Below are 16,607 nucleotides of genomic sequence, written 5' to 3' on the forward strand. Positions count from 1 at the left end.
ACTGGGAAGACTGTGAACTGCTATGCTGGTAAGGAAACTGTACTGTTTGTCACTGGAGCCTGTTGCTCATAAGACTCAACTTGCACTGACTGTGCGGCTTCTTATTAAATGCTACTGTTCTACCGTTCATGAGGACTCTTGTCAAGTGTGTCTGGTCAGCAAGTGAAACAACCTACGTGTTTGTGCCTGAGGGTCAATACCTCTGTGTGCCTGAGAGAATCTGCAGCACATGGTCTATGGTCGCCCTGAGTAACGGTTCCCCCCAGGATTCCAAATAATTCATGTAACCTGTCTCGCTCCTATCTGAACCTAGCGGCATGCGTGTAACACTAACCTACTCTGCCCCCCATATCCACAATCGACTAGCTCATAAATAAATGCCCCGTCATCAGAAGTGGGGTGGTTGATCCTGGCACAAGCTTTTAACCTTGTTAACTCTGTAAAATCAGTCATGTGTTTACTTTATACAGCAAACAACACTATCTGTGGTATATGGGCTTGGTTCTAGGGATAGATATAAATTGGCATTTACACCAGCTTTGCTCCTGGTTTCGGAGCTGCGACATACACAGAAGATGAAGGCATTGCTTGTACTTATACTGTGCGCAGCTATTGTCCAAGGGGTAATACGGTGAGTGGTCTCTTTGCATTTCTGATTTATTGTGGAAGAAACAAGAAAGAAGTATATGTGCATATATGTTTATATACATCTATATATCCATGGATTTATTTATACAGAATATAATATATATATATTTATTAATAACAAGTAGATCTATAGATATATATTGACGCTCGCTCATTAGACGGGCATATCCACATATAGGCTTTAATAATACATAAAAATCAGACTAGTGAGGTAGTGAGGGTGGATTGACACGCTGCAGTGTTTGTTGCAGAAGTGTCTGTGACAGATAGTCAGTACCACTTATCTAAATCGGGTCCCTTTTGTGGCAAACCCATGGATTGTGCAAGTTCCTTTCAGATAAATAGAACAGTCATAACAATTTCTGCAACATAGTAAAATGGGTTGGGTGTAAATCCACCCCAAGAGCTTGTTCACACAGCGGATAAGTTGAAGATTTGTGGACGAAATATCCACAGCATAATATAATAACTGCAAAGTGAAAACCACATAGTCCAGCATCCAGAGAGCTCTTCATAAAAACATCCAACTTTATTTAACCCATATTAAAATCCACATTGAGCACATGCGTACGGGCCACCTGACATGTTTTGGACTGTTTCTGTCCTTACTCCATGTGGATTTTAAAATGGTTTAAAAAAAGCTGGATGTTTTTATGAAGAGCTCGCTGGATGTCAGACTATCTGATGCTTCAGTTTCTTGTTTCCCTGCCTCGGGACTTCTGTGCCCAGGAGGAACTCTGCCATCAAGAGTTGACGATTTTAGTTTTGTTTGTTTCATAGCGGAAAAGTGGATGACATTTCTATAAGGCTTACCCACAGCCACATGGTATAAAAAAATTCTGTGCGGAAATTGAACTGCGAAGCATATTTCATATCTGCAGAATGTCACATTTTTCTATGGATTATTTCAATGCATAGGGTTAAATCCACGGCAAATAGGTAACAAAATCCAGATGTTGCTACAGATCTGCAAGTGAATCCACAGTGGATTATCGAGCTGCAGACATCCCACCAACTTGGGTGGTTGCAGTTTTTTTTCCTAGATTTAGAATTAATGTTTGAGGTTTCTAGTGCTATGATTTACTTATGTGTTGAGGGACTTTAACCTTAAAAGGTTGGTCTGAAACTAACATTCATTTTAATCCTAAATGTCTGTCTATTTAATGTAATAATCTAATCTGTTTTCTAATCTACTTTAATTGAAAATTCCCTATAGGTCTCTCATTACACTAACTGTTTTATTTTTTACTTCCTGTTTGATTATGCTTTGTTCCAGAACCCCAAGGGCATTCTGGGATATCCAAACAAAGCGTCATCAGGGGTCAGAGGTTGTGGTCACTCCTGCAGCCTCTGCCCCCACCCTGAAATTAAGCCCTGCCTCAAAGTGACATCACTTGAGGGGGCAAGGCAGGTCTCTGCTTTTTCCTGCAGAGCAGGTAATCTTTTTACAACCTGCACTGACAATGCGCTCTGTTGCCAACTCGTCAGTTCTCATCAGAGCCGGCGAGGGAGCGCATTGTCACTGTGAACTGAGAAAAATAGTGCACAGTAACAAGATCCTACTGAGCATCATCAGAATTGACAATCAACGCTTGCTCCTCAGAGCAGAGACTATCCCAGCCCCTGTAACGGACATCACTGACACTTTGTTTCAGGATAGGGGAAAAGGCTGCGGCAGTGACCACAACCTCTGTCCCTTGATGACGGCTCGTTTGAGCATCCCAGCATGCACTGGGGGTTCTCAAACGAAGTGTCAAACAGTAAGTAGTAAAAAAAAAAAAAAGAAGAAGAAGTTAAAAGCAGTTGGATAGCTTAGTGAGGGAACGTAGGGAATTTTTAACTAGGGCATATTTCAAAAGAGATTAAATTATTACATTAAAGGGAACCTGTAAAGTGCAAAAAAAAAATGCTATTAACCTGCAGATATGTGGTTAATCTGCAGGTTAATAGCATTCTGAACCTGTCCGGCACCCGCACTTAGAGCCCCGCTGCCGGGAGGAAATTAACTTTATTCCTCCCTGCAGCATTCCTGTTTTAGTCATGGTCGTGGCGCGGGCGGGGGTTCAGTCACCACCCTGTGTATATGTAACCACACCCCCAGCACTGACTGACAGCAGCTCAGCATTAGGGTCGGCTGTTAGTCAGTACTGGGGGTGCGGTTACAGCCGCCTCTATCTATACACAGAGTAGTGACTGAACCCGTGCCAACGCCACCACCGTGACTGAATGCCAAACGCTGCCAAAGGGAATAAAGTTCATTTCCTCCCTGCAGCGTGGCTCAAAGTGCGAGCAGTTAGCAGGTTCAGGACGCTATTAACCTGCATGTTAACTCCATATGTGCAGGTTAATGTTTTTTTCACATTACATTACTTTAAATAGACTGACATTTAGGATTAAAATAAATGTTTGCTTTTGAGCACCCCTTTAACATTTATCTGGCATCCCTGTACCTGTTCTACTACTGCTAAATGAGACAGTTGTAGTGTGGTAGTAGATTTGTTCCACTATGTGCACTGAGTTAGGGAATATAATACATTGCATTGTAAATTATACTTTCCTGCCATCTGCTGGCCAATGTGTGCATAAGAAGTAATGATTAATCTCCACACAACAAGGTGCCATAGCAACGGCTGGGAAAGCCTCCCAGCTCAGGGCACACTCTGACTGAACACTGGTACAGACCAGTTGTCGGCGGTTCCTGCTGCCTCAGGAAGATTGAGGAGAGACATTATTCTCTCAGAGAAGTGTTTTCAATTCCAGTCTACGCTGAGGGGACATTTTACCTCACATAATCTCCTTCACAAAAAGAGTGAAGTGTCTTCCAGTCAGGAGAGAGAAAGCTGTACATGGACTCTCCTGCACTCTGGTTATCCTGATCGCTTCTAGCCAGGACAAGATCCACGTGGCTGCCACGCCACCGACTTTGCTTAAACCTACCCCCTGTGAGAGGGAACAGTGGGATTAAAACTGTGAGTACATCCACACTTTAGTGTGTTTTCCACAGAGAGCCAATCTGTGAAGGTCCCTCCATCAGTTTAATATTTCTTGGACTGTGCATAGCATTTCCTGTACAAGCAAGTGAAGAGAACTCTGCTCCAGCCGCCCTGAGAGGCCATAACAATGCTTGTCTCATGAGGAGAATACCGTTACTTTCGTATGCACAATATACTGTGAACTTTGCGTTTAAGAGAGACTGTGTAACATCCCTGGCGGCGTGCTGGCATGGCTTACCACCTCCCACCATGCAAGACCGCCATCTTACCTATCAATACAGGCTGCACACTTTGCTCCAGTACCTGCTGTGTCTCTTGTCTGATTGCTTAGGGCGGCGGCGCGGCTACTGCCTGATTCTTATAGTTACTGTGTGCACACTCCTAATGCCTCCCCAGCCTATTGCTGTGAGTCACTGGATACTTAAACCCCCTCCACCCAGTAGGGGGTGCCTGAGCAACGCTTTCATTCAGTGTGTTCTGTGCAACTGAGTTGCCAGGTCCTATCCTGTATCTTGTCTGTTCTGCCACCCTGGGGGCTGTATACCCAGGCCTTTTGCCTGTATCTGTGACTTCTAGTCTGTTTCCGCCACCCTGGGGGCTGAGTTCCCAGGCTCGTTCCTGTGTCTTGTTCCTGGTTCAGTTCCTGTCTGAACAGTGTCCTAGCCCGTTACCTGTTTGTCTCTATGTCCGAACCTTCCCTTTTCCTGCAGTGTCTGAACCTGCACCTAACTCCAACTTGTTGTCTCTGTACTTCTGTTTGTGAGTTTTGTGTCCACTTGCTACTTCATTTTAAGTACCTTGTGTGTATCTGGTTCTGCTTGTCCCGTTTCCCTGCCTCCATATCTACCTCCTGTGTTCTAACTATCTTCCTGTATTTTCCAGTCTGTTCCATGTGAATGTGTCACCCTAGGCCTGGATGCCACAAATATTAAAGGCTGTGTCTGAGAGCAGGAGGGAGGTCCCCTGGTCAGGGACCATTAGCATGCAGCACCACCTGTCCCAGGCCAGTAGGGGGAGCAGGCTGCCCCTATAAAAGCTGGAACTGAGGACAGGGTTAGGGAGACCAGAGACCAGGACCCACTTCTGAAGCATCCAGAAGGGTTCCCAGAGGAAAGGGACAGGTCAGCAGCAGCTGAGGAGTCCGGGAGGCAGAGGAGGAACAGCAAGCCAGGGACAGAGGCGACGAGAGCCGGTCCTGGCTGAGAGAGAACTACACAACCGGACACTGGGGTCCGAGGCTGTCAGGGTTGCAAGCCCGGCAGCAGATAACCAACCAGCAAGGGATTTCAGGTTCCTTGGCCTAAGAAGCCTGGAGGCTCTGCCACACAGAGGGACCGGTACAGCAAGGAGAAGCAACAGGTACCCAAGGCCCAAGTCGCAAGCCATGCAGGCGTAGTACACGGCCAGCTCAGGGACGTGGGCTATCACACCACGAAAAGGGGGATAGTCAGCAAGGGCAGAGAGAGAACGGTAGGCCTACCCACTCACCCTGACCAGTGGGGCTTGCCCGAATGCTCTCAGACACCCAGGCCCATTCCTACCTTGTACTCCTGTTGGGCCATTAGTTCTAACTACAATAAAGGCCCTGGACTGTTTGAAGCAGACTCTGAACCCTTATTGCTGCGCCTGCACCATCACCCCCAGCATCCTATTACACTGCCCTGAGGCTACACTCTTCCCGTGGGGAGTTATCCTATCCCTGTGCGGCATACCAACATCAGCCTTAGCGGTCTGCCTTGCAGCGGCGGTCATCCCTGACCGCAATCCACGGGTGGCGTAGTCGGACATTCAAAACCCTACAAATAGACTGCCACAGCATTTGGTCTAACCACCCTGAGCCATGGGATCGGGTTGCCACTACTACCCCCATCATCACACTGAAGCCCGGTTCCGGGTGCCCCACGCCCCAGGGGGTGAGTCATGAACAGAGCCCTGTCCTGTCTGCCTGAACCTTCTGCTCTGTTTTGCTCTGCTTGTTCACCGCACCTGCGGTTCCGCTCTGCTCTGCTTGTTAACCGCACCTGCGGTTCTGCTCTGCTTGTTCACTGCACCTGCGGTTCCGCTCTGCTTGTTCACCGCACCTGCGGTTCCGCTCTGCTTGTTCACCGCACCTGCGGTTCCGCTCTGCTCTGCTTGTTCACCGCACCTGCGGCTCCGTTCCTGTGTCCCAGTCTGTACTGGTCCCTATCCTGCCAGTGCCCGCCTGTCTGCATGCCAGCCGTGCCTGCCAGTGCCCACCTGTCTGCATGCCAGCCGTGCCTGCCAGTGCCCACCTGTCTGCATACCAGCCGTGCCTGCCAGTGCCCACCTGTCTTCATACCAGCTGTGCCTGCCAATATCCACCTGTCTTCATACCAGCCGTGCCTGCCAATACCCACCTGTCTGCATACCAGCTAACCTGCCTGTTCCTGCATTCCCCGGTGTGGGTCAACAGCTGTGACCGGGGTCTGACCTGGAGTAGCACCTGGTCCCTCTGCTCAGTTCCTCCCTGGTTCACGGAGTCGACTGAGCCGCCGTGTGACCTTGGTCGGACCGAGTTGATACTTAGTTACGACCCTCCAGGTACTCCTCGGTTCATGGCCCAGTGGGATCACTAATCAAGCTCACGCCAGTCAGTCCGGGCGCGAGCGTAACAGTTTGCTCAGGCCATGGTCCCCGTTGAGCCCCACGGCCCTTTGCTTTCGGAGACATTTGAATTCTTGTCTGGCGAATGCGTGCACCAAGGAAAAAATTTTTCTCAAGCTGAGGTCCAGGCGATTTACGCACCAGCCCAAATGAAGCTATCAGCACTCGTTCCTGCGGATCCACCACGGTACCATGGGGATCCAAAATAAAGCCATGCGTTTGTGGAGCAATGTATGCTGCATTTCAAATTCTATGCTCATTATTTTCCCACTGATCGGGTTAAAAGTAGCATTTATGATGTCATACTTAGCGGGTGATGCCTTGAATTGGATCACCCCCCTATGGGAAGCATGGGATCCTATCGTCTTTGACCTGCAGGCCTTCCTGGTGGCCTTTCTTCGATGACCCTAACCCTGAGGCTTCTGCTAAAGCGTCCCTTCCCAATATCCTGGAGCAGTCCCGTTGGGTGATGCGTGTAGGTAGCCCACCAGCTCTCAAGTCTGAAGAGACTGCTGCCCACACAGAATCCACACAGGATGACAATGCTCCACAGAATACTTCTCTTCCCAACCTCAAGAGGCAGTCCAGACGTGCAAGGCGTAGAGGTAAACCGTCATGCCAGGTTCTGTCCTCCCTAAGACCTCCTGTTCCCCAGCCTGTAGAGGCAGCTACCCGCACAGAATCCATGAAGGATGACCATGTTCGTCAGACAAAGCAGAGGCCAGAATTCAGTCACAAAATCAGATTGCGGTCCCGCTGCGGTTGTTTGGGACACCCTGACGGTCTTTGTCCAGCGAAGGTTGGAGAATCCCAAGACATTAGACCTGTAGGAGAGGCTGCCCTTGGTGTTAGTGTTTCCTCTCCACAGATGACCGTGACTGTCTCCGTGGCAAGTGAAGGCCTCGGATTAACCGGAAGTTTCGGGCGTAAAGCCCTGAAGAGTCGGTGTCTGATTCTCGTCCGACAACTCCAGAATCCGGTTTGGGCATTGTCAGCAGAAGGACGAGCCCTATTCAGAAACAGTCAAAATATGTCTGTACAAATTAAGCTCCAGATTGGAGCATTACACATGTAGTTCACATTCCAGGTGCTGTCTGGTTTACCCACAGGTCGTCCAGAGCCGAGAGATCTAGTGCCCGCTCAGGTCTGGAGATCCTGCATGATGTTTCCCAGGGGACTGCTGAGGTACAAGGGGTGTCCAGTCCCCATATCTTCAGGACAGTCAGCAGTGTCTTCTTCTTCTTCTTCACCAGATCTGCTAGTCGCTGACTCGCTGTGCGCTGAAGTCTCTGTACCAATGATCTGGCTTTAGGCACCGCCCCGCCTCACAGACGTGTCATCTCAGAAACCAGACTGAAGTTGGTCCCTAAGCAAGGATCCTCCATCTCTAACAAATCTGGCTATAAGTCCATTAAGGCGGTGGCTACCTCCAAGTCTCTGCACCCCTCCAACCAGGTGGAGGACCTCCAGTTGCCTCCTGAATCCTCCGGGGTGCTATCTGATAACAAATGGAGAGAGACTTTTCTGCACCCTGTACCTGGTACTTCGCCCACTTCATCCAGTAAGCTTGGCAAAGTGTACGTCAAGGTGGTGGTTACCCCCGAGTCTCTGCACCCCTCCAACCCGGTGGAGGATCTCCAGTTGTCCCGTGAATCTTTTGGGGTGCTATCCGATATTAACAAATGGAGAGAGACTTTCCTGTGTCTTGTTCCTGGTACTTCACTCACTTCATCTGTTGCTGAGGATGGCTCGATGGGAGGAAGCATCCTAGTCACCAAGATGGTGATACCAGTTTCGTTCCCTCTAGTGGACAAAAGAGGTAATCTTCTTGAAAAGAAGGATCGGCCTCCAAATTCTCTGCAGAAAATCCTTGCAGGCTTGAAGAAGAGGGGGCGTAAAGGGGGGGGTGTACTGTAACATCCCTGGCGGCGTGCTGGCATGGCTTACCACCTCCCACCATGCAAGACCGCCATCTTACCTATCAATACAGGCTACACACTTTGCTCCAGTACCTGCTGTGTCTCTTGTCTGATTGCTTAGGGCGGCGGCGCAGCTACTGCCTGATTCTTATAGTTACTGTGTGCGCACTCCTAATGCCTCCCCAGCCTATTGCTGTGAGTCACTGGATGCTTAAACCCCCTCCACCCAGTAGGGGGTGCCTGAGCAACACTTTCATTCAGTGTGTTCTGTGCAACTGAGTTGCCAGGTCCTGTCCTGTATCTTGTCTGTTCTGCCACCCTGGGGGCTGTATACCCAGGCCTGTTGCCTGTATCTGTGACTTCTAGTCTGTTTCCACCACCCTGGGGGCTGAGTTCCCAGGCTCGTTCCTGTATCTTGTTCCTGGTTCAGTTCCTGTCTGAACAGTGTCCTAGCCCGTTACCTGTTTGTCTCTATGTCTGTACCTTCCCCTTTTCCTGCAGTATCTGAACCTGCACCTAACTCCAACTCGTTGTCTCTGTACTTCTGTTTGTGAGTTTTGTGTTCACTCGCTACTTCATTGTAAGTACCTTGTGTGTATCTGGTTCTGCTTGTCCAATTTCCCTGCCTCCGTATCTACCTCCTGTTTTCTAACTATCTTCCTGTATTTTCCAGTCTGTTCCATGTGAACAGAGCCCTGTCCTGTCTGCCTGCACCTTCTGCTCTGTTCTGCTTGTTCACCGCACCTGCGGGTTTTGTTCTGCTCTGCTCTGCTTGTTCACCGCACCTGCGGGTTTTGTTCCGCTCTGCTCTGCTTGTTCACCGCACCTGCGGTTCCGCTCTGCTCTGCTTGCTCACCGCACTTGTGGTTCTGCTCTGCTCTGCTTGTTCACCGCATCGGCGGCTCCGTTCCTGTGTCCTAGTCTGTATTGGTCCCTATCCCGCCTGCGTTCCTACCTACCAGTGCCCGTCTGTCTGCATGACAGCCGTGCCTGCCAGTGCCCACCTGTCTGCATGCCAGCCGTGCCTGCCTGTTCCTGCATTCCCCGATGTGGGTCAACAGCTGTGACCGGGGTCTGGCCTGGAGTAGCACCTGGTCCCTCTGCTCGGTTCCTCCCTGATTCACGGAGTCGACTGAGCCGCCGTGTAACCTTGGTCGGACAGAGTTGATACTTAGTTACGCCCCTCCAGGCACTCCTCGGTTCATGGTCCAGTGGGATCACTAATCAAGCTCACGCCAGTCAGTCCGGGCGCGAGCGCAACAGACTGTACCCTGTTACCTCCTTCAGTAAAATTGTTATGTTTACAAGTTCACCTGCGTGTCTGGCTGCTTGAGATTGCACAAATATCACGGGCACCCCAAAACCTGCACCCAAACACCACCGCTACAGGAGTGCCCCCGGGGGTCCTATAACATCCACAAGTGCCACCTCCCGCTTTTTAAATGGTTGTGGACACGAGGGAAGTGTTAAGGAGTCCAGCGACCCACTTCAGCTACCGTGACTTCATTATCTGCTGCCAGTTAGGCTACATACCCCAGCTGGCCCTTCTGCAACATCAGGCGCCTCCCCAGTGGCCCACCACATTAAAAGCTAGGATCCACTTGTAAAAGAATTCAACAAAATGGTTCTGTCATTAGGGTTGTTTCATTTGCAGTATATAAGCTGTTCAGACTTGGTTTGTTTTGCTTAAAGGGAACCTGTCACCAGAAAAAAACGCTATTAACCTGCAGATATGGGGTTAGTCTGCAGGTTAGCGCTACTAACCTGCCCAGCGCCTGCACTTGGCTGAACGCTGAGGGGAGAAAATGAACTCTCTTCCCCCCCCGGCAGCGTTCGGGTTTCAGTCATTGAGGCAACACTGACATGGGTTCAGTCACCGCTCCGAGAATATATAGCGGCAGCTGTAACCGCGCCCCCGGCACTGACTGACACTCGCTCTGCATGAGGGCCGGCTGTCAGTCAGGGTCGGGGGCACGGTTAAAGCAGCTGTACTGCATTCTCAAAGCGGTGACTGAACCCATGCAGGCACAGCCTCCGTGACTGAAACCAAATGCTGCAGTTTTTTTTCTTCCCACAGCGTTCAGCTACGTGTAATGCTACTAACCTGCAGATTAACCCCATATCGCCAGATTAAAGCGTTTTTTCTGGTGACAGGTTCCCTTTAAGGCTAGATTCACACGAGCGTATCTAACAGTCTGTATACGGACTACAATGCCCAGAATTACCACTGGTTTCCCGACCCAAACTTACATTCTCCTATGTGTCTATAGAGGTGTATCTAGGTTTTCCGGCACCCAGGGCAAGAATTCAGTTTGGTGCATATGCGATTTGCACACTTGCATTCACGTGCCGACGAGCTGCTGTCCCCAATTCTATCAATGTTCAGTGAAAGAGAAGTAGGAAGAAAAGGTAGTTATCACGTAACCGCAAGTATGAAAATTGCATATGAATGAAGGGACAATGTGATGACTGATGGAACCAGCAATCAGAGCTGAATCCTGACAGTGAGTATAATACACGCTGTTAGGATTGGCTACAGGACTTCCTTTTAAAATTAAAAGGCTTGTCCAAGTTTGAGATGAAAGTCTGCAGTCACTATGTGACTGCAGGCTTCTGAATTCTCACAGCGTGCACCGCATACTTTTAGGGTTCTCCCTTGCCTGTGGTCATGTGAGCACAAGTATGCAATTTGTTTACTCCTGATCACATTCCAACTCATCACTCAATCCATTTTCATTGAGTGAAGCCACGAATGTCTAGTCAGCATGTGATCGCATGTATTCAAATCGCCGGCACCAGAGAATCCTGACAGTGTGCAGTGCGCACTGTGAGAATTCAGAAGTCTGCAGTCACATAGAATGACTGCGGACTCATCACAAACTTGGACAACCCAATTCTTCTAACAAAAAGAAAAATATGAGAATTAGTCAGTATTAGTGATGAGCGAGTATGTCCTGTTAACCTTTTCGGCGAGTATGCTCGGGCCGAGCACCGAGTAGTTACAGCTGTTCGGTGTTATGTTTGAATCACTCCCGTGTGCATGACTTGCGACTGTTTGACAACTTTAATACATGTAAGGAATGTCTATTTCTTACACATTCCTCACATTGTCTCTGGAGTCGTTCTCTTTCTTTTTTCCTTCATCTTGTCCAGACCCCATGATGACTTTTCACAGCCACAGCCTGTCTCCACAGACTTCCATCTTCTCCAGTCTTGTGCAGCACATCACCACACAATGCCCTTAAAAATAGCAGTGTTATTATAATGCTCCTGAATAAAAATATTTGCCCTACTCTGAGCCCCTGAATAAATAATTACTCCTCACTATATTCCCTGCACAAAATATGACCCACACACTGTCCCTCGTATGGTACATGCCCTCCACACTGCTCTCTCCTTTTCATACTTGGTCCCCTCTTCACACTGTCCTCTCATGTTGTGTCCCAGTCTCTATGCTGTGCTTCCTCATCACATTGCCCCTCCTTGGTATACTGTCACCTCCTAACTGTGCCCTTAGACTGTCCCCCAATGCTACCCCCCCCCCACACACACACTACTCAGTCTCTATTCTGTGCCTACTCACACTTTTCTCCCCCCATATTGTCTCCTCATGCATTTCCCCTCCCTTCTCATACTCTCTACTCTCACATCCCCTCTGATAATCATACTGTCTCCTCACATATTTAGCCCCTCGCTCTCCATACTACATCCTCACATATCCCCCCCCCCAACTCCACATACTGTGTCTGCACCCACTCCATCACCTTCGCTCCCCATACTATGCCTACATACATTCTTCCCCACACTCCTCATACTGTGTCCCCAACCATCCCCCCACTCACCATAGTGTCTGCATCCATCCCCTCCCTCGCTCCCCATTCTGTGTCCACATATATTCCCCCCTCGCTCCTCATACTTTGTCTGCACCCTTCCCACCCCCCCACTCACCATACTGTGTCTCCACCCATGCCCCATCATACTGTTATATCCTCATACATGCCCCCCATCTCCGTCTTTGCTTCTCAAACTGCGTCCTCAAATTTCTCCTGCCTCCCCATATTGTGTCCACACACATTCCTTCCTCATTTCCCAAACTGTGTGCTCAAATCTTATTTGTTCTCCCCTCAAACTGTGTCTTCAAATCCTATTTCTTTTCCCCCAAAACTGTGTCCTCAAATATTCTTTGTTCTCCCCCCAAACTGTGTCCTCAAATGTTATTTGCTCTCCCCCCAAACTGTGTTCTTAAATCCTATTTTTTCTTCCCCCAAACTGTTTCCTCAAATCCCATTTCTTCTCCCTAGCTGTTACAATAAAATCTTCCATGTCTTCAGCTCCACTGAAGCACTTACCACCATCGATGTATGCGCCTCTGCAGCGCTGACGTCATTCGCTGGTGTTAGCAGCGTGATCACATGACCTGATGACACTGCCTACTTCGCCCTTGACCCGGCATTCAGGGCTTCAATTGTACTCGCATCTGAAAGACCCGAGTACAATTGATCACTGGGAGCCAGCACGTTGCACCTTCGGCTTCTTGACAGCCGTCTCAGAGAACGGCCAACTCCCAGTCCAGGGGGCGACAAAATGCAGCTGCCGGGGAGACACCTCAGACCGCAGCACCAGGCGACTCAACGACACTTCCCTGCTGGCTTGTGTTTGTTTTTCATGATTCCATCATTTTTTCCTCAAAATTGAGTTGATTCCATATTTTTTTTTCCCTCTGCTTGGTCTTGGTCTGAAAAAAATTTGCCTTACTGAGTACCACATTTTTAATCTTGATTTCTTTTAGTGTTTCTTAAAGCCCTAAAGTTGCCATTTGAAATGACTTTAGTTTTGTGCCATGTCTGTGATCGGCTTTTTTTCAACAACATTAAACAACTGAATGAACATCCTCCAAGCCCGGTGATTCCATAATTTTTGCCAGGGGTTGTACCAGTGTTTTAACATGTATATTCTCCTCCATAATAGAATACCTCTAAAGAAGCAGAAATCATTGAGGAAAACTCTCAGGGAAAGAGGACTTCTCTCCGAAGTATGGACAAGCCGGGAATTTGACCTACTGCAATCGTGTAATAACCCAGAGACTGCCACTGAACCCCTTTACAATTATTTTGATGTATGTATGCTATACCTTTCTTTCCATATAGTATTGAATTGAAGGGTGGTGTTATTGTTGAGTATGTGCCTTAACTGTATATTGTGTCATTTTCAAATTTTTCACAATGATAAAAAATAAAAACATGTACAAATAAGAAGATCCCCACCAAGCACTAGTTAAACTGGGTGAATAAAATGGATTAAATGAAGTCATTTAATGAAGGCATTTCTGTAAAATACTCATGTAACAAAGATGCATAGTTCTAGCTATGTTGAAAGTTTGATTTCTTTACTTTTATCCAGGTGGAATATTTTGGACAGATTTCTATTGGATCACCTCCTCAGGTGTTCACTGTGATCTTTGATACCGGCTCCTCTAACTTGTGGGTTCCATCTGTATACTGCACAACCCAAGCATGCCGTAAGAATGCATATTGCCTTAATGTTATATTTGACTACACATGTGCCTAAATACAGGGATAGTAATTTCAGGGGAATCATCCTATTTAGCCACTAATGAGTTCCAATTTATGGTTTCTCCATGACAGATTGTAGTAGTGCTTTTAAAGGAAAAAAGCATAGCTGAGATAAAGCAATGGTGAACAATAGAAACCCAGAGGCATATTGAGATACAATATTCATGGATTCATCCAACATTGATCCATAATACATGCTTGAGGTCTAAAGGCTACCGGCGGATATGCATCCCTTACCTGATCACAAAGGTATCCATGCACACAAGGTCAGCTGAATCCGTCAAATTCAACTAGACTGGACATTTATCATTGGTTCATGGCATCCTTTCCACTCTATATAAGTGCTGATTTTGATCCTTTTTCTCATAGGAGTTAAAGATGACCTGTTACTTGCTAAAAAAAAAGAGAGTTATATACCTTGTAAAAATCCATGAGCTACCCTGATTCTGCCTTTCTTTTCCATTTGCGCTGTGTCACTCTATTGCAGAGATATTCACATTTGTTGCTTTTGGAGTGAAATATGTGAAATCTCTGCTTGCTGTCCAACTGGGTATTTCTTCAGAGTCTTACTGTCACACCGTAAACGGGATGTGGCTGAGAGTTGGGACGCAGACCTGTCCCTGCCGCACTAGCGGAGCCCTGATTTTCCCTTATCTCAGGGGTACCTCTGAAGGCGAGGAGGCTCGAGCCGCCAGCGTCTCCCTATCTCCTGCACAGGCTCTGTCAGTGACCCCCTCTCTCCCCAGGGAGGAAGATAGTACAAATAGAATGATACTGTAACAAGACAGGGAAAACAGACAGGGTAAATGGAAATAGCAAGCTCACCAAAAAACTCTCACAGCCACAAAGGAAAACTCAGGGAAAGAGTAGGTAGGAAAACTAAATGGGAATGAGGAAAGGAAAACACACAGCCAAACAGCAAGCAGCAATCCCAAGGTAAACCTCCAACTACTCCAGACAACAGACTCCTTCTCTTCACCCCAGGTTAGGCAGAATGAACTGAACACCAACATCAACTGAAGGGGCATGTGAGTATTTATAGGGTGGAGCAGGAGATCACACCCCCATCAGCTGATCAATCAACACGCCAAGCATAGCAAGGAAAACCGACATTAACCCCTGATAGCCCAAAGGAAAAAACAGCATTTAAACAGCAAAAATGACAAGGCCGTCACAAATCATTTAATACTCCGTGACAGTACCCCCTCTTCTACGAGTGGCCCCAGGACACTCAAGACCGGATTTATCCGTCAAATGCCATACAGAAATGACACTACGAATGTTGGAGGTCACTTCATCAATCACATGGTCCCCATAGTCATCATACACTAATGAAGGTGGAAGAGACGCAGGCTCCGAAGACCCAACTAATCGCCTAAGCGATGTCCTGTGGAAAACATTATGGCATGGTATCACCGAGGGTAACTCCACCTGAAAGGTCACAGGGCTGAGTATGGCCAAAATCCTATATGGACCAATCTCCAGAGAACCTCGAGACCCTGAATAATACCTCCACTTGATATTCCTAGTGGACACCCAACCTCCAACCTCCAACTACTCCAGACAACAGACTCCTTCTCCTCACTCCAGGTTAGGCAGAATTAACTGAACACCAACATCACCTGAAGGGGCATGTGAGTATTTATAGGGTGGAACAAGAGATCGCACCCCCATCAGCTGATCAATTAACACACCAAGCATAGCAAGGAAAACCGACATTAACCCCTGATAGCCCAAAGGAAAAAACAGCATTTAAACAACAAAAATGACAGGGCCGTCACAAATCATTTAATACTTCGTGACACTTGTCTAGGGGCGTGTGCTTTTCCTCTTCCTCCAAATGCTGCCAATCACATTTCGGCAGTTAATATAGCAGTCTATCGAACTCAGATGCTGCTGAGCTGTGATTGGCAGCATCTGGGAGGAAGGGGTGAAAGTGCACGCTCCCAGAGAGAACTCTGAAGAAACACCCAGTTGGTCTGCAAGCAGAAATTTCACTTCCTGTGCTCCTAAACCAATTAAATGGGAATATATCTGCAATGCAGCGGCACACCACAAAATGGAAAAGAGCAGCAGAATCGGGAGCCTAGGGATTTTACAAGGTATTTAACGCCATTTTTTTTGATGAAGTGACATGTGCTCTTTAAGCATCTCCTCTCCCAACTCAGAGCACATGCATACTCAGCCTAAGCATCTTTTAATTATTGCATTGGTTACAAAACCAAATAACTCTGAAAAAAGCAATAACTTTAAAAAATATAACTTTTCCACAGTTGAACATGCCAGGTTCAAGCCGAGTCAGTCTTCCACCTATAAGACAGATGGTCAACCTTTTTTTATCCAGTATGGAACTGGCAACTTAACTGGAGTATTAGGAGTTGATCAAGTTACTGTAAGTACCTCAAAAGATTACATTTCTGGGGTCTTAGACACTTTTATGCCTCTTCTTAGTAATTAAAAGTATTTTTGATGAAAAGTAAAATAATCTGCCCCAACCTTATCTATGGCTGTGACTAGTATAGCAGCTCAAGCCCAATCAGTTGAATCGGAATGTGCTGCGATAGCAGTAAGGCTGTGTGCCCACGTAGCGTTTTTCAAGCGTTTATGCTGCGGAATTTCCGCAGCGGAAACGCTTGTGAAACGCTAGGTAATCCGCACCCCATGGTCCCCAAGGGGATTCCGCATGTTCTATGCACATGCTGCGGATTTTTCCGCAGCGTTTATGTAGCACCCTGAGGATTCGGCTGCTACAGGGGTATTGCACCTCAACCCAGAGGTGTGATATTCCACTCTCGGGTAAGGATGGAGTGTGGAACTGAGCTCGGTAGGCTGCATGCACTACACACATC

The 16,607-nt window shown here is 47.8% G+C and overlaps 1 protein-coding gene across 2 annotated transcripts in view; it reads left to right on the forward strand.

The window, feature by feature from the left end:
* Window positions 1-475: 475 nt before the first annotated feature.
* Window positions 476-16,607, forward strand: part of CTSE (cathepsin E) — a 91,378-nt gene continuing 75,246 nt past the window's right edge. For both annotated transcript variants that reach the window (XM_073666945.1, XM_073666946.1), the window contains exons 1-4: window positions 476-631; window positions 13,154-13,301; window positions 13,586-13,703; window positions 16,032-16,150. In XM_073666945.1, the coding sequence (XP_073523046.1) occupies window positions 576-631; window positions 13,154-13,301; window positions 13,586-13,703; window positions 16,032-16,150 (441 nt within the window). In that variant the 5' untranslated portion in view covers window positions 476-575. The remainder of the gene's footprint in view (window positions 632-13,153; window positions 13,302-13,585; window positions 13,704-16,031; window positions 16,151-16,607) is intronic.

Source organism: Phyllobates terribilis, unplaced genomic scaffold, assembly GCF_046119375.1.
Source record: "Phyllobates terribilis strain yellow unplaced genomic scaffold, ASM4611937v1 Scaffold_2__4_contigs__length_985480577, whole genome shotgun sequence".
NCBI lineage: Eukaryota > Metazoa > Chordata > Amphibia > Anura > Dendrobatidae > Phyllobates > Phyllobates terribilis.